We start from the raw sequence: 17,940 nt of genomic DNA, 5'->3' as shown, positions 1-17,940 counted from the left end.
AACTGATATTGTTGGAGAATATTATAAATTGTGTTCCAAGTTTTCCTAAACTTCAGATATTGAGAGAAGCTCTAATCATTAACCATTAAAAGCCTTTTATAGGCACAAGAAAACAAATTAGCAAATCTAAAGCGATCTCCCAAGATTTCCAGCAATCATCCAACCAATATCCAATTCCAGGTGTAGCATATTCCATGGCGTCTTCAAAAACCATGAGTTGGTGCATGTTGAAGCACTCTATAGCTCTTCATTTTGACATATCTGATTTTCACCTCAAAAGTCACTAAAACTTGATTGTTTCCACTTCAATACTCCATAAACATGGAATGATATAAAAAAGTAACAAAAAAAAGAGTCAATAATTCATTTGAGGATGTAAAAACACAAAAGAAAAGTGAGGAAATTATGTTATATTATCAATGACGTGGTTGTCCGCCTTCCTTGACTTTATCAACATCTTGTCTATATATGTATACTTCCATGGTCTCCCCTAGTTGGTCTTCAAACATCATGTTGATGATTTGTTTATACGTTGCTCCCACATTTTTCAAACTAAATGGCATTACCTTTTAACAATAAATACCTTTGTCAGTCATGAATGCAATATTTTCTTGGTCGCAAGGATGCATTACTATAACTCGAGTAAGCGTCCATAACGTTAAAAGCTCATGACATGTGGTTACATTGACCATTGCGCCGATGAACGGTAATGAGAGTTGGTCCTTGGGGCATGTCTTGTTCAGGTCTGTGAATTCACCACTAAGATTGTAGATCTTTTAACTACCAGAACATGCATTGAGGACTTAGAAGGGGTTAAACATTGTCCCCTTCGGTTGTTAGGAATCTTATCCATCTACAAGGATATCTTTTAGGTATCCTTACTTCAAGATCCATGTAATCTTTATGAAAGTCACATCGTTAGGATAAATTGTTTGGTCATCAGGAAATTTAGGCTTTCATGGCCATTGTATCGTTACCTTGACCATATGTAATGTGTTGACGACCATACTCAATGTCAATGATTTGAATAAATGTAGTTGACTCATGCTTGAGCCTTTGTGCCTGCACATGGGAGCATCATATATTTGAACATTTGGAAACGTCAAGTACTTTTTCGAGTTAGGCCTATGGTTCTACTTTTTTATCGTCATGGTAGCTAAACATCTTTTCCTTGCAGCGACATGATCCCTCTAACCTCATTTTCATAATGGCTCATGACCTGAAATTTAAAAAGCTACCGGTCAGATGTCTAATTAATTCTTTGTATAAGTTTGAGTCTTTTGGTAACCCACGCTCAATGACACGATATATGCCACTGGTTTGTTTCTCCATTTTCCAACTACTCGTAAATTGTTGATAAAATATACTGGCTAAATCCAAAATAGGTCATAATATTGTACAAACTATTAATCAACCATCAAAGAGCAGGTCCCATTAGCATCGATCAGAAAATCTTGCATATGCATGCTTAATGATGATCTCAAGTAACGAAAACAATGGCGACATGTTCATAAGGGTCATTAGTACCATCATACTTCATCATCATTGTGAATATTATATCATTTTGGGATCTCTATATTAGTGATATTTATCGTAAACGATGAATTTTGAAATCCTTGTGGTCGATCCTTATGTCCACAGGTGTCTGGGATCCATACAACTTGTTTTGATCAATTCCACGAATTCGCTATTCTAGTGTTCTAGCACCTACAATCATCAAACACAAACGTGGTTAGGTTGACTTCATTTGGTGTTGTTGGGTTAACTTCCCCCGGTGTTCGAGGTTGGCTATCTTTGGGTTGAGTAACGTCTTGAGGATTTGTTTGATGTTTTGGTTCATGTTGGTCATCCCCAATGACCGCGTCCTCCAGATGGCTTTATGTGAGTCTTCACAAATGTTCGTTTAACTCATCGTTAACGTAATCTTCATCACTGATTCCTGCCCTTTGATGACCATATATTTGTTGAGAAGTGTTTAATATGAGATATTTTGATTTTGCACATCACCTAAATTTGGCATAACTTGTTTGTGTCGACTGCATTGCCTTCATGTTGTAGAGGTATATGGCATAACTTGTTGTGTCGACTGCATTGCCTTCATATATTTTCCATTTGTTCATGTGGCAATGGAATCTTGGAGCAAATTGTGATTTTGTTCCACGAGTTATTTGTTTTCAAGACCGGTTTCTTCATCTCGACTTGAAGCCATAACAATAAAGGGGCCATTTCTTAAGGGTCACTTCGATGGATGATTCAGATGTTGGTAGTGTCTCTGGTCAAGGCTTTTGAACTTGGAGTTCAGTTATCAAGAAAGAGAATCTAGCTATGGTCCTACGAGTAGCGCCAAACTGTTTATGTCAAAAATTCCTGAATCAACATCTTTTGGCTTTGGATGCCAACGACTAGATTAGAATGATGTCCTTTTAAATTAGGTTGTGTAAACCATGTCCCTAATGCTTTGGCCTTTCTTGTAGCTCCTCTTTTATACTTGGCATATCTAATGTCCAAGCATTGATTGCTCAGTCTTCTTAAATGCCCAACGTATATTTAGCATTGGTTACGATCTTGTTTTAAAGGCAATTAACTGGGTTGTTTAATCATACTTCTATGATTGTCAGTTATGAATCTATAGTGCCAGAAAGATCATGATTTGCAATTGTCATATGCTATGGGCACTCGTCGGCAGGTCAATTATGTTGATTGGTTCTAATCATCGTGCTACTTGGTCCCAACATCATGTTGCTTGGTCCAACTTCATGTCGTGTATGCGATCTAACAAAACCTTTATTAAACGTCGGCACTAAAGGTTCAACTGATGCCCTCACATGAGGCCATCTACAAAATAACTTAACCCCCGTTAGTGCTAGGGACGAGCTCTGTAACAAAATGCAAACCAAAAAGTATTTGATTTGAATGTTAACAAACAAAAACCAAAGTAATCAAAAGAGATAGTCAAAGGACTATTTTTGTAATTTACTCAAAGTTATCAAAAGAGATGTTGTAAAACTTGTTTCTCACTGCCGCATTGATCGCGAGCTCCAAGCCTCCAACGGTCATTTTCCCCTCAAACAACGAAAATGGCCATGGAAGTAGAATTTGAACCTCCCCACGAAATGATTCAATCACCGACTCCACCCACTCTCATCGAAATTGCCCAAACGACCTCGCTCTCATCATCTCCTCCATCTCAGATACCAACAGAGATCGTCAGCGACGAAGAAATGTCACTCATCGAATCCGCCTTCTCTTTGGCTTTCAAAGCCCGCCCCTCTTTGAGCTCTTCCTCTACTTCTGTTCACTTCCATCGTAATTCTTCGTCCATTACTCTGCATTCTAAACGGAGTTTCTCGAATTACTCTTCGTCTTACTGCGTAGGTGATATCGAGGATGGAATTGGAATTCGGAGCGCACAGAAGAAAAGGGTTGGTGAATCCTTGTTGTATCGGTTCAGGAGGAAAACAGGGTTGTTCGTTACGGATATCACCTCTACGGTAATGGGTTCTTTTCATCAACCTTTTTGCCGATTAGGTTTTAACTTTCTTTTCTTATAGCTTAAAATTGCTGAACGACAATGACCTATGACGGGCCTAGGCAGGATGTTGTGTGGTGTTACATGACTCGATTTTGTGTCTTTGAAGCAAGTTTTGAGATATTTGTTATTTCCATTGCCAGATACTGGACTTGGGTTTTTGCCGATTAACTTACTGGCATAGGGCTGAACATTGTTATTTTATATGTAGGCGAATACGTATGCGTGTTTGGAGTTTGAAGTACGTTTAGGCTGTTGATAACTTGATATTTGGTTAGGTTTCACTTAAAGAGGTGATTTTATTTGGCGGTTTAGTTGTTTTCGCTTTGGTTTACAATCAAATCCTTTAGAGCTCTTATTCAGGTTTTAACTATGCAATGTAGTACTCCGTCTGACATAGATACAAAAATAGGAAGCTTTCACCTTGAAACTTTGGCAAAGTGTAGAATGGTAATGCTCATGAAACATCTAGAAGCATTTAGCATGAAACTTCCAAAATTATTCTGAAATATTTGAAGAGGTAATGTTCATGAAACATCTCCAAAATGGAAATTACTGTAAATTTCACGGGATTGGGCGAGAGTGCTGAGGGTGCTTTTATGATGTATTATCTCTGCATTTGTATCAAACGTGCAGTTTGTGTAATTGGCATTTGTGAAAAGGTGCTTTTTTACAATTGTGGTCAAATGCGTCATTTTCATAATACAAAATGATTCTGATTTTGATGCTTTTAGAGGAAGATGAGGAGGTTAAGGATTCTAGTTTTTAATCTTTGAGTCATCGGATATGAAAAATGACACAAGTTAATAATGAAATTAAGTAGATTGGATTAATGTTAATGACTAGTAACATCTAGAAGCATTTAGCATGAAACTTCCAGTCTGATGATTTCTTGCTAGTATAAAATAAAAAGTTCCTTAGCATATCTTATGTAGGTGTAGTCTGGTTCATGGTTAATTCACCACGCCGGTTGTTTTATGAAATCAGACCCTTATCCTATAACCTCCAAACCATGCAGACGAATACTTAATTTGTATTTAGTTACAAAATGGAGGCCAAAGAAGTAACCCATAAAAGTAATTATCCTTTGACTAGGAGCCATCATGGTTTTACAACTACAAATGCAACGGTTCATCAAGAGATCGTTGACTATGACATCCAAATGTACATGTAATAGGGATATTTTTTCATGGTCTAATGGTATTTTTGTTTCAAAGTATGTGGAGTCAATGTTGTTTAGCAGTATGGTTTTATGGCTTATTGCGATTTAAATATTATAAGTATTTAGTTCTATACAAGGGAAAGGAGTTGTCAATTGTGAACATGCTTAATTTTGATCATAGGAAAGTTTAAATTAAGTTACGCATTGTTGGAGAAAGTAGACCTCTCAAAAGTAGGTAATCTTCTATTGGTATTCTATTTTATCTAGTAATATCATGTTGGGTTCTATCAAGTTGGTTTGTGAACTTCTGGAACCAATTATGACTTAGAAGGTTGAGAAATTCAATGGAAAATTTAATAGAGATAGGGAATTTCGACCCTTGATGGTGAACCAATTTTTGGGATGAAGTTGAAGTATTAGTTTCAAAGGTGGAGGAACTGATGCGTAACTTGTTAGAAGCTCATAGCTTAGCCAAAGAAATGACCCAACAACCGATGGTTACTGCCACATCAATTTGGATAATAAAGGCATGTGAAGGGGAGAGAGCAATGGCCAAAAGGAAAAGGATTGGTAATCAAGGGCGATAGAAGTTTTGCCGCCCACTGTTGGAGACAAGGCACGATCACATTGGACTCCTGGAGGTAATGGCAAAGGAAAAGAAAAGGAGGACTAGGAAAAGGTGAAAGCAACTAAAAAAGAGACAGGAAAAGAAGTCCTGATGAAGGGCGACAAAGGGATCGAGACTCGATAGCAAGCCTTGGACCAATGTCTAGCAACGGAAGAATGTGAACTAGGGTCTGTAACAACCTATGACACGGTGGAGGCGACAACAATGGGAGGTGGCCATAGTGTGGTTGAGAATTCAAGTGACAAGGTTGCCCCATTTTTTAGGATTTGAACCTAGTGTCTCTCATTGTGGTGGTGACAGGGATGGATCTTGTGGATGCACGATGAGGGTCAATGGTTGTCATATGGGACAAAAGCAATGATCACTACTTTGGCTAGTCTATAAATGGTAAGCTCCAAGGAGGAAAAAGGCATAGGGAATGATTGGAGTGATGATGTAGGACGTGGAGAATCTCAAGGTGCAGTTGGGAAGGCATTCCCTGTTTTTGGGACGACGAAGGGGATCGGCAATTGCACCTCTATTGACTGCCCAGATCCTTTACATATACCCAAGGGAAGGGCACAATATTTGTATAATTGGATTTTTGCAGTACTCCTTGTGACCACATATTGCTTTTTGTTGTGCCAAATTACTCCATACATGTCCGGTAACCACTTATTGATCATGTGTTTGATAACTCTCTCGCCTAATTAAAATATGTGTAGACTTCTATGTCTCGTTTGATTTGTTATATGAACTGCAAATCTAGAGCAGATGTCGTTTTCAAATACCTTAGAAATACTATAAACTTCTTCCAATTGCTTGTCACATGGACTAGTCGTATATTGATTTAAAACGTTAACAGAAAAGACTATATCAGGTCTAGTATGAGGGAGATAGATTAGTTTACCCACTAATCTTTGATTGCTCCCCCTCTCTCCAAACCTGTTTCAATTTGTTTTCAAGTTTTGATCCATTTTCTATATGCATGCAAGCTTGCTCCCAATCAAGGTAGTTTCTTTTAGGAGATCTAGTACTTCTGCTGAGATACAACAATTTATCTTTGGGTTGGGCTACCTTCATTCCAAGAAAGTATTTAAGGAGTCCTAGATCTTTGATTTTGAACTTTGATGCAAGAAGTCTTTTGAGATTTAAAAATGCATTTTTTACTTCCAACTGGTATAATCGCAGTTAACAAGTAATGATGACAAATCTATTATGGTATAACTTTTAGTGGCAGGAGCAAAGGTCTCCAAATACTCAACACCGTATGCCTGAGTCAACCCCTTGGCTACCAACCGAATCTTGTATTTGTTGATACTCTCATCTGAGTCATACTTGACGGTGAGAATCATTTGCAACCAACGGTCGTTTTTCCCTGTGGTAACTAAGTGATAGTCTACATACAATTTTTCTCGTTAGTGTTTGTGAGTGTCCACGTAGTCATCTTTTCCTCGACCTAAGACATACATGCGGACGCACTAAGACCATTGAAGGTAGTTCAGTAGTTGTATCCCCCGAGTTTGGGTAAATGATAAAAACAAGAATTACTAGTGAAAGAAATAATTTGAAGGGAAGAGGTATACCAACAATGATTTGATGTGGATTGTTAAATGATGTCTAATTCAAGAATAGTTTATGTCCAGAATGCTTAATAGAATATTCAGCTATGAAGCACTAATACTTGAGTCGAAGTGCCATTTCGATTGGATGTGAACAGGGTCGTTTCAATCTTTTTGAAGTCTCTGTTAGACATGTACGAAGACCATGATCGACTAAAATAAAACAAAATAGAAAAGTGCATACCATATAGAATATTAAAATCCCTACAGATTAAAGCAACAAAAATGTCTTAAAAATGACGAAATTTACATATGAGATTCACTTAACAGAATCATTCTCGTAACATTATTTGAATGATTGTAAAGCTAAAGTGTGCCTGGTTTGTCTCTTTTTTTCATGTTAGGAATGGTGTGAAAAGCAAAAGGAGTTTTTCCTTGTTTGCGGAAAGCCAAAAGCAACTAAAGCTATGAAAGCCGGCAGTGCCCGTCATGCAGTACTTGAAGAAGAGGTACCTTCCTCTCAGACTAGTTTATCATATAACTTATAGGTCAACAGCTGGTTTGACAAACTAACACTCATAAAGCCTACAAGTTTTGATTCTCTGGAAATTTGATATTTCTTTTTCGCTTTTTATCATCGTGTGATATGTCAACAGGTTATAACAAGAGTAGAAGTTGTCATAAGATCAGCTGAAGAACATTGGGCTTTGAAAATGATTAATTTTATACATGGTACCAATCAATTATTGATGGACGGATTAACACGCGAGTTACCACTGTAAGTTTTTATTTTCCTTGCTTTAATTTTATGTAATTTTTTTTTCACTATATTGCATACTTGGTTCTCTGCATTTTTTGTTATTTGGCACTTGATCAATCATTCACCCATGAATGCTTTTTCACTATAGAGGCTATGTTTGGCAAATTAGCTGATAAAGTAGAAGCTTACTTATAAGCTTGATTACAGTGTAAAATGATCTAAAAGAATATGTTAAAATTACTCAGTTCTAACGTAAGAGGGTAATTGGGTACTTTATATAACATAATCTCTTCGCCTATTTCTTCTAGTCCAGCCTCTCGGTCTGTCACTCTACTTCGAGTGGTTTTCATAATGTAATTAATAGGAATACTTGGAGACGGAGGACTAGGGTAACAGACTAGGTATGCCGTACTATGGGGTTAGACTGGTTGAAAGGGGAAGAGGGGCAACATACGAAAGAGATGTGCTTTTGGCCATGCCTTTTCATATGTTTTCAATGTACCCACTCTACAGAAACAGCAGATCTACTCTTTTGAGGTAGAGGTCATGTTTGCATACATCTCCCACCCCCAGTTGGGATTTTATGGGTTGGTATTGATCAAATGAAATGATGGTTTCATCAACAGGATAGGGTTTGCAGAAGGTGTATGCGTGGTTGGAGTTATTGATGAAATCTGTATGTCTAGATGTGCTCCAACATTAGTTGAAACCAAAACCCGTTCACAAAACAGTCTCCCTTCCGAACCCCAACAGCGAAATGGAAGGCTTCAGTTGATGTGCTACAAGTACCTTTGGGACAACCTACTTGCTAATCCATTTCCTTCTCAGCAGTTTCTAGAATCATTTTCTTTAAACCCTGATTACAAATTATCCAAACAAATCCAAGAGACCGCTGTTCAAGCAGGTCTACCTGCACCACAGGTAATTTATTTCTATTTTGGACAAAATGCATCAAAATGCAACAAAATGTGGTTCAGTTCTTATTTAGTGCAACTAAGTTTCAAAATTTATTATTTTTACGAGTTTGACCAGTAACCTGCTGATATTTATCGTCCACTTCGCGGTAAATCTTTCGTAAATAGGTATCACGTCATCAAATGTTACAACATCAGCATGTTACCGGCCAAAATAGGAATGTTTTGAACTTTCTTACGTCCATTGCCAAAACAAATCCGTTACACTAAATCAAACTTTGTTGCATTTTGATGCAGTTTGCCATCTTCTCCCCCCTAATGATTGAATGTGCTTCAGTTATCAGTATTCTCCCAAATTGAATGTTTATGTGCTTGCAGACACTCAATGACGTATTAAGGCGATATGAATACGTCTGTTCCATGCTGCCCAAAACTCGAGACCAGCTTCTGTTAAGGTGCGAGTGGCTCTACAACGTCTTTGATCTTTAAACATATTTTATGTCTACCAAGTTCATCTTTCTTCAGTCCTATGAAACTGGGTTTTTTTTTAGGAGAATGACCTTCTGACTATATTTTTTATGAATACGCCATGAATTTTAAAACGACTCTTACCTAACAGAAGAAAGAATGAGACTATTTTAAAACTTGTCAGAAGGTTATGGACTTAAAAGAAAATTGGGAGGAAGTCATTCAACCAATGGACCCTTTTTTATGCGTTATTTAGGAGAATAGCCTTTCGAATGCATGATGTTCCGACAAATTTTGACGTGTTCTCCTGGATCAGTCGGTTCTTGACAAATTTTGGAGCGTTCAAATGCATGATGTTCCGACAAATATTGATTAAATGTTCTTGTGTTATTTTGAGTCAGGTACGAGTACCAAAAAGACCAATCTTTGATAAGCGAGAACCAATTTTTATACAAATCTAATTGGGTCACGGATCAAATCAGATCTAGTCTTGAATTCTGGAAGGGTGACCGAGAAGCTAGTTACACTCCCCAGGATGAGCGTTGGAAATGCAACCATTGCAAGTATGCGTCTAGGTGCCCTGTCCAGAACCCAGTATCCGAAGAAGCTTAAAAAAGGAACCCGTTTTCCCACTTGAAGCATACACGATCATACAGCCGGGTAAGTAACTGTCACACCACAGTGGTCAAATCTTCGTAAATCTTACCAAACCCTACCTCCAGATGGGATACACTGTGTGTTTGTTTGATTTGGCTTTCTGTTGAAAAGTGGTGGCATCCGGTGGTTCATTTTGTAGCCCTGGGTCATCTCAACCCTTGAGGTATTCGTGTATAGTTCTTTCGTGTAGTTCGAGCTCGTCTCGGTGTCTTCTCTATTATTAGTATATTTATTGTTCTTCCTTTTCCATATGACTGCTTATAGTTCACATGTAATTCACATATTCAAGTGGCAACATTACGGTTGTTACATGAAGTTGAAATGAAAATTCATTATTTATCACCATTTTGTAAATCCAAAACACGTGTGTAAAGTTGGAGGTTCAAATAAGAATGTTAAATATTGTGAGAAGGTAAGAAAGAAGGGTTATATGTGAATCATTGAAAAAATCCATTTGAAGATGCATAAATGAACCTATATGAATAATCTGTAACGTTGGTTTACATATGGATTTTCAAATAAACTTTTTCAGGGATTTTTCTAAGATTCATGTATATGATCATTTCCTTTTACCTTTCCTTCTTACATTTTCATGATGTTAAAATTCTTATCTAAACTAGCCACCGTGTGTGTATTATGGGGACCTGCTTTTGAGAACTCATGAAATTGTGATAACTTTGAGAACTAATGCATCATATTGTTTCATATGATTTTTTTCGTCATTGAAAACTAGTATTTGGAATATCGATTAACATATTTGCACAATGTGTTTTTTTCACGTGTACTTGTTTCACAATATGAACCATTTTTTGCATGTTTGTGAAATAAAAGTTTCACATTAGGAAGCAAACACATTGTGTCACAAATATATGTTCATCAATACATTAAATATTAGGCTTAGATAAGAAAAAATCACGTGAAACAATATGTTAAGATGAAAATTCCCACGATTATCATAATATATAGGGTTCTCAAATGATTAAACCAATATATATTTATATATAGAGAGAGAAGAGCGTTCAAATGAAAACTGCCTCCATTTTTGTAAACCGTGTAAACCAATCTCATCCATCCATTTTCTTGATCAATGGCCAAGATTAGTTTACTTTATTTTAGRAAATTAAAAAATATATATATTAAAAATTTATTTTTATATCAGCAATAAGGGCAAAATGGTAAACAAAAATACATATTATGTAACATCCTATTGAAGAACATTATTCTTTATTTTAAGAAATTGAAATTTTCTATTTGTTAGGAAATAATTTCGCAGCCTTTTTATTTTTTATCCTGAAATTGTTTCAATGTCCTTCACATACCCATGTAAATATGCACCCTATTCATTACGAAATTATTTCAAGACGCACCGGTTTCATTATGAATCCATTTCAGCATGTAATTATTTCATGACCGCATACATTATGCACCCGTTACATTTTGCATTTCACCTACTAAATGGATCAACTACACCATCATTGAAACGGGGTTCACTATCAAACCAGTTCACTACTCATTGTTCAATTACGTCTTGAACTAGTTTCACCTTCATGAAACTTGTTTCATGTACATAGATTAGTTTATTTCGCTCCTGATTTGATGAATTCATTCCTTTAATCCTTACAATGTTAAAGATTCTGTAGCATATTACAATCTTTAAGATTATGGAGCAGATTCATCATGTACCCGTTTCATCATGCAATTATTTCATGACAAACCAAATACATTGATGCACCCATTTCACTACTCTTGGTTCAATTACGCCATGAACCAGTTTCACCTTCATGAAACCTATTTCATGTACATTAATTTTTATATTTCACCCGTCATTTGATGAATTCATTTCTTTAACCCTTACAATCTTCAAGATTCTGAAGCAGATTACAATCTTCAAGATTCTATAACAGATTCATCATGTACCGGTTTCATCATGCAATTATTTCATGACAAACCAAATACATTATGCACCCGTTTCATTTTCCACTTCACCTACTAAATAGATCAACTACACCGTCAATGAAACATGTTCACCATGAAAATGTTCACTACTCGTTGTTCAATTATGACATGAACCAGTTTCACTTTCATGAAACCTGTTTCATTTGTATTAATTTTTTTTTAATCATGATTTGATGAATTCATTACATTATGTCTTACAATCTTCAAGATTCACCAGCAGATTCAATCGCATCACAATATATTTAATTCAAAATTTTAAAATTATAATATAATTAAATATTTAAATGTTACCATTTATAAAATTTTCTTTATTACGTTTCCTTAATTAAGATTTATTAATAATTTTCATATTTAATTGAAAATATTRTAAATGACCGAAATACCCTTATTGATTAAATTTAATTAGAAAAAAAATGAAATTTTCCTATTGATCGAAATTAGTTTATACGGTTTCTTAGAAATGCACAGTTTTCATTTGAATGTGCCCCTATATATATAGGGTTGGGTTCACATGAGACAAGACTGTTTTCGTGAGATACGTGAGACACGATTTTTACACTTGAAACTTCAAAACAAAATGTTGTGAAGGTGAAAAAAAAATCAAATCTTCATAGCAAAAAACACTGTGAAGGGGTTACCTTCACAGTGTTTTGCTGTGAAGTTTCATGTTTAAATATCGTGTCTCACGAAAATAATCTTGTCTCACATGATCCTAATATATATATATATATATATATATATATAGAGAGAGAGAGAGAGGGGTTCAAATGAGAAGGTTGGGTTCCGATGAGAAGGATAGTTAAATTGTAAGAAGAGATCTTTACCCTAAAATGCACGTTAGGATGAAATGCACCTCTGATGCACCTGATCAATCCTCGTATCAAATGCGATTCATGGGTGAATTTGAGATTAAAGGTTATCAAGAGTCCAAATCCCTCCTAACATTTCTCATCTTAATTCTCATTCTCACACGATCCTTCGCTTCAAATGAGAAGTGTTAAATGTATGAGAAATAGAGAAACTGATCCTAGGCATTGGATCAATGATCAAATTTTATTAAAGGAAGGGTAATATGGTAACTAGCAAAAAACGACAGTGATATATGATTAATACACCGTCATCGTCGATGACAACAATGGAAGTCTGGTCTATGATACATGATCTTGAACCCATTAACGATTCTAACAAATCAAATCCGATTTTATGGCAATTATATCATCGATTTTTCTCTCAATTCTAGGTTATCAAAATTATCAAAATTTTTAATTCTTTCTTGATCAAATCTCGTATTCTTTCAATATAAATCTGAATCCAGAAAGTGATCTTGAGCAAGATGTTGATTTTGATCCTAAAACTATAATGCTATATGTGAATCTAAGATGAATCAGTGAATAAATTCAATAGTTCGTGAATGACTTAAAATACTTCATATGTGAATCATTCGGGTTCATATACGAATTAGTTAAATAGTTCATATGTGAATCACACGGGTTCACATATGAACTATATGTTCATATATGAATTAGTTAAATAGTCCATATATGAATTACACATGTTCACATATGTATATATAGTTCATATGAGAATCACATGTGTTCACATATGCACGTATTATAATTTGTTTGTTGCTTATTTGTAACAGTTATGAAACTACTCATTTATCTTTCACAAGTTGTTACCATGCGATCGAATTATCCAATGTTGCACAATTAGCCCCTCAGATCTTGACCATTAATTTTTTAGTGGCAGACCTTGGATCACTTCTCTATATCTCATATATCTAACACTTTTCAAATGAACTTATGGCTATATATAGTCCTCTTCTTTTGTTAGCCAAAGAATTAGTGCTCACCAATTCCATCCATCCAAATTATCATCAACTGTTTAGATTGGCTTACTGTCATTTAAGTGATATTAATAAAGGAAACGTATTCATAAATGAGCAAGGGTAATTATGTAGTGTCGCGTAATACGTGGGGGTTAGGAAACAGATAGGAAACCCTGATATCTCAAGAAATCAATAGGGAAGGTTATCAAAGCCATGGGATAATGAACAAGATGACTCAATAAAGAAGGATAACATTTACTTGATAGGTTCACAGAACTAACATGCATGTATAAACAGATTGAACTTATGTTTTCACCTATATTCACATATGAACATAGTGTCTTTCTTCACACATGAACATAACACAAAATTAACTTCCTGCATGCATTATTTATCAATGAACTAACAAAAATCATAAATTAGGTAAATGAAAAACTCAAACAAAAAATTTCTTGCAAACGTTGTTCATGCATGAACTAACAAAAGAAATATATGCTCGCTCAATATGAAATGTGGTTTATGAAACACCTATAGTTATCCCCCCTAAAATTAAGGTAATGATAATGCAACTGGTTAATTAAAAAAATAATATCCATAATTATTCCGCCCAAAACTAAGAAAATGATAATGTAACTGTTAATTTAAAAAAAAATAGAAGTAAAAAACTACCCTCTCTCAATATGGAACGTGGGTTATGAAACCTAATTCTAATTTGGTATTTGATTGGTCATTGCTGGTTTGCAAATCTAACACTAAATTTTTGTTTAACAAATGATTGATATATATATATATATATATATATATATATATATATATATATATAGGTGGAGGTTCAAACGAGAACCCCTGTGATTTACGAAAACGCGAGAACAACTCAATAACCACAAACTTTTTTAATTAATAAATTAACTTTTATTATATATAAATAATTTAATAAGGGCAGTAATGTAATTAAATAATTTTTATAATTTTTATTTTATTTTTATTAACCATGTTTATCTTCACGTTTCCACGTCTTCTTCTCCTTCATTCATCACGTCTTCTTCTCCTTCATTCATGCGTCTCCTTCATTCAAGCCTATTTTCTTTCTCGTTCATCATAATCTACACATAGTCGATGGGTTAACATCTTTTCTTCATTTCGGTAGTGTCCATATTTTTGTCTATCTAAAATGGACGACTTGAATGTTGTTGATAAGGAAGTTTGTCCAGGATCAAGTTATTCAAACGACGATTCTTGGGCTTTTTTCAAGATTGTTTTCTTGAAGACAACTTTTATGAAAGTAGTTCTGATAACGACGAAGAAGGTACGATGTGATAACATTAAAATATGTCATCAATTTTCATGAATGGTTTTTTGGGGTTTTTATCACATGTGAYAAAAAGTAAAARGACTTGTGAATRTAMACATTTTTTGTCCATTTATTGTTTTTGGTATATGTTGATTTGAGTTTAATGTTATTCTACTTTTGTAATTGAAAATTTTGATGTTTATCACATGTGATAAACATCCTATTTTTTTTTAGTTTGCTACTTTTTAAATTGAAAAGTTTGATGTTTTATCACATGTGATAAACCAGATGTTTATATGTATGTGGATACTGTTTGGTTCGTTTTCCATTAAATTTATGTAAATGTTGCAGCAACAACTGCTTTTGACACCCAAAATGTTGATGGCATCGACTTACCAGTGATCACAGTAGCTGTGATAATGGTGTGATAGATGTGATATTAGACATATGATTGATGCTAGTAAATAATGTAAATCATCAACTGAAAAATGATAGCTATTTTTGTAATCAAGATGGTTAATATCACCTTCAACTTGTAACACCAAATCAATTATTATAATTGTGATATCTATGTAAGTGAGAATTTTKKATGTTTATCAYAWGTGATAAACATCTCATAGCTACAATTGTATGTTACTGTAATGTGTCTTGATGAGGTTGATTTTGTTTTGAATTTAATTTAATAGTAATTGTGTTTAGTTTTATTATGTCATATGAGACTTTGTTAATTTGGTTTATATGTATATTGTTTTCTTTATTTATAACTATTGGTAATTGTTTCATAGATCATTTTGTGTTACCAACTCAAGGAGTGATTGGAAGTCCTTGCTGTGATGGAGTTTGTATCCCATCTGTTCCAAGTGAATTTCAACCGGTTGTTGGATCAATCTTTGCATCTTTGGAGGATGGAATTGAAATGTATCGAAGGTATGCCGACATTGCCGGGTTTGATATTCGACTATCAACCCAGAAGATAAGGAAGGGTGGTATACTCAAACTAAAATATGTTGTTTGTCATAAGCATGGAAAACCAAAAAAGAGGTCGGTTGACTCTGTTGAAGTGGATGGACATCGTAGACAAGTACGAAATACAAACTTTAAAGTTACAGATTGTAAAGCATCTGTTAGGTTTAAATACATAGAGAGGTCTCAATCATCATATAGATTATACTATTTTTGTCCCAACCATAACCATGATTTGATTGATGATGCTGATAGAATTTTATCACGTAAGAGTAGGTAACTCAACTATGATGACAAAGTTATGGTTCACCGGTCGGCGAGGTCAAATATTGGGCCGGTAAGAGCCCACAAGTTGCAGGTTTGATTGAAAGGTGGATATGATGAAGTTGGTTCTACTGTTGTTGATTATAAGAATTTCAAGAGGGATCTCAATAACTACATTGGTGATGGAGATGTACAAATGGTGGTAAACATGTTGAACGATAGAAGACAATATGGGACAAACTTTGCATTTGAGTATAAAATTGACAATGGTCGTTTGGTATCAATGTTTTGGGCCAACGAGTTGACAAGGTTGAACTACGCAGAGTTCGGTGATTTTATGTCATTTGATGCGACATATCGTTTCAACAAGTACGTTAATGTAATGTTATCGTAATTTGGATTTATTAATTTTTATGGTTTAGGCTTATATTTTATTTTTTGTCATCGTAGGTATAACATGGTTTTTGTACCATTCACCGGTATTGATAACCATAGGAGATCAGTTGTTTTTGGGTCAGGATTGATCACTAAAGAAACTATCCAAGCATATACCTGGTTGTTGGAGTCATTYTTGAAGGTTCATGGTCGTCAACCGACCCTTGTTTTGACTGATCAAGATGCTTCCATTAAGGAAGCAATCCCTGTTGTGTTTCCTGATGCTAGACATCGCCTATGTATGTGGCATATCATGAAGAAGCTACCTGCMWAGGTATTGAATGTTTTATCACATGTGATTGAAAGTAGTATTATATTTAGTGTTATCGGTGATAATCATGTGATAAAAATGTGATTGCAGTAGTGTATCATATGTGATTTGCAAATTTGACTTAGTTATAGCGATGTTATGATGCAGGTAGGTTCTTATATCATTTTGAATACAAACTTCAGAAAATGGTTATTGAAATTAGTATGGAGTGTACACCTTGAACCTGATGAATTTGAGGTTAAATGGGCGTCTTTGTTGAATGAGTTTGACCTTAATAATCACCCATGGCTTGAGGATGTATTTGAAATGCGAACCAGTTGGATTCCATCCTACTTTAGGGAGATACTTTTATGTTGTTTAATGAAAACCACCTCTAGATCTGAGAGCACCAACTCGTTTTTTCGAAAATTTGGTAAGCATTCTAATATTTTGTTAKAGTTCATTTTGTCTCATGATACTGCGATAGACAAACAGAGGAATAGGCAGCGCAATGAAGATCATAAGACGAATACCACCACACCGACCTTCAAGACAAATACGTTGATCGAGTATCATGCGGCAAAAGTGTATACTCGTGCTATTTTCTTCAAGGTCCAAAAGGAGATCTTCAAGGGTTATAGATGTTGTTCCCAATGGCAAGTTAATTCTGAAATGGGTTTCACAGTTTATACAATAAGGGAGAGGAAAAAACATTGTTCGACTAAGCTTGAATTTAAGGTATGTTGTCAGTATTATTAATTATTTGCTTAACTTTATCACATGTGATATGCTAGTTTATTGATAAATATCACACGTATTATTTTAGTGTATTGTTATAATCKTGTATCACTAATTATGTTGTATGTTAGGTTGCTCAATCGCATTCAGATGACTCAATATATTGTGATTGCCGCCATTTTGAGTACTACGGAACCTTATGTCGGCATGTGTTCACTGTCTTGTTCAACCTTGATTTCGATGAAATTCCGCAACAATATATTCTTAAGCGTTGGATGAGGGGGGTTATTCCTGTTGATGTGTTGCGTAGTCGACATATATCAATTGGAAGCGATAGTCGTGTGGACAAATTATCGAATGACGTGTATCTTGAGGTTGGTCAATGTTTAATGAATTTTAAAAGTGACGAGGATAAGATAACTGCCTTTCTTGACAATATCCGTTCGTGGAAGTCAAATATGCTAATCGGTGTATCTGAGAAACTTGATTTACCAATAAAGATGATGTGATTCAGTCGTTGGTAGGTGTTCCTCGGCCGGAGAAAATTGATATTCTT

General features: G+C 35.0%; 2 protein-coding genes across 3 annotated transcripts; both read left to right on the top strand.

The window, feature by feature from the left end:
• The first annotated feature begins 3,102 nt into the window (after window positions 1-3,102).
• Window positions 3,103-9,974, top strand: LOC112523443 (exonuclease V, chloroplastic). 2 transcript variants are annotated; one of them, XM_025133061.1, is made up of 7 exons: window positions 3,103-3,306; window positions 3,376-3,491; window positions 7,265-7,369; window positions 7,517-7,638; window positions 8,247-8,541; window positions 8,913-8,989; window positions 9,404-9,974. In XM_025133061.1, exons 1-7 carry the CDS (start codon window positions 3,114-3,116, stop codon window positions 9,612-9,614), a joined length of 1,119 nt encoding a protein of 372 aa, XP_024988829.1. In that variant the 5' UTR covers window positions 3,103-3,113; the 3' UTR covers window positions 9,615-9,974. The 2 variants fall into 2 exon arrangements, with proteins under 2 accessions (XP_024988829.1, XP_024988820.1); XM_025133052.1 differs by having other exon boundaries at window positions 3,103-3,491.
• A 6,183-nt stretch (window positions 9,975-16,157) lies between these two features.
• Window positions 16,158-17,893, top strand: LOC112506134 (protein FAR1-RELATED SEQUENCE 5-like). The gene is made up of 4 exons (XM_025110163.1): window positions 16,158-16,330; window positions 16,412-16,670; window positions 16,815-17,384; window positions 17,516-17,893. The coding sequence occupies exons 1-4, from the start codon at window positions 16,158-16,160 to the stop codon at window positions 17,891-17,893; spliced, it is 1,380 nt and encodes a 459-aa protein (XP_024965931.1).
• Window positions 17,894-17,940: the final 47 nt, after the last annotated feature.

Source organism: Cynara cardunculus (assembly GCF_001531365.2).
Source record: "Cynara cardunculus var. scolymus isolate 2C chromosome LG 1, CcrdV1, whole genome shotgun sequence".
NCBI lineage: Eukaryota > Viridiplantae > Streptophyta > Magnoliopsida > Asterales > Asteraceae > Cynara > Cynara cardunculus.
The sequence above is the reverse complement of the archived record's forward strand: the minus strand, read 5'-3'. Positions and strand labels throughout refer to the sequence as shown.

What these genes read in the sequence shown, in the direction of transcription:
- LOC112523443 (XM_025133052.1), top strand. Translation starts at nt 3,114, where the DNA reads ATGATTCAATCACCGACTCCACCCACTCTCATCGAAATTGCCCAAACG. An exon ending in TTACGGATATCACCTCTACG is followed by an intron (nt 3,492 to 7,264) that starts GTAATGGGTTCT and finishes TTTTCATGTTAG; the next exon opens with GAATGGTGTGAAAAGCAAAA. An exon ending in ATGCAGTACTTGAAGAAGAG is followed by an intron (nt 7,370 to 7,516) that starts GTACCTTCCTCT and finishes ATATGTCAACAG; the next exon opens with GTTATAACAAGAGTAGAAGT.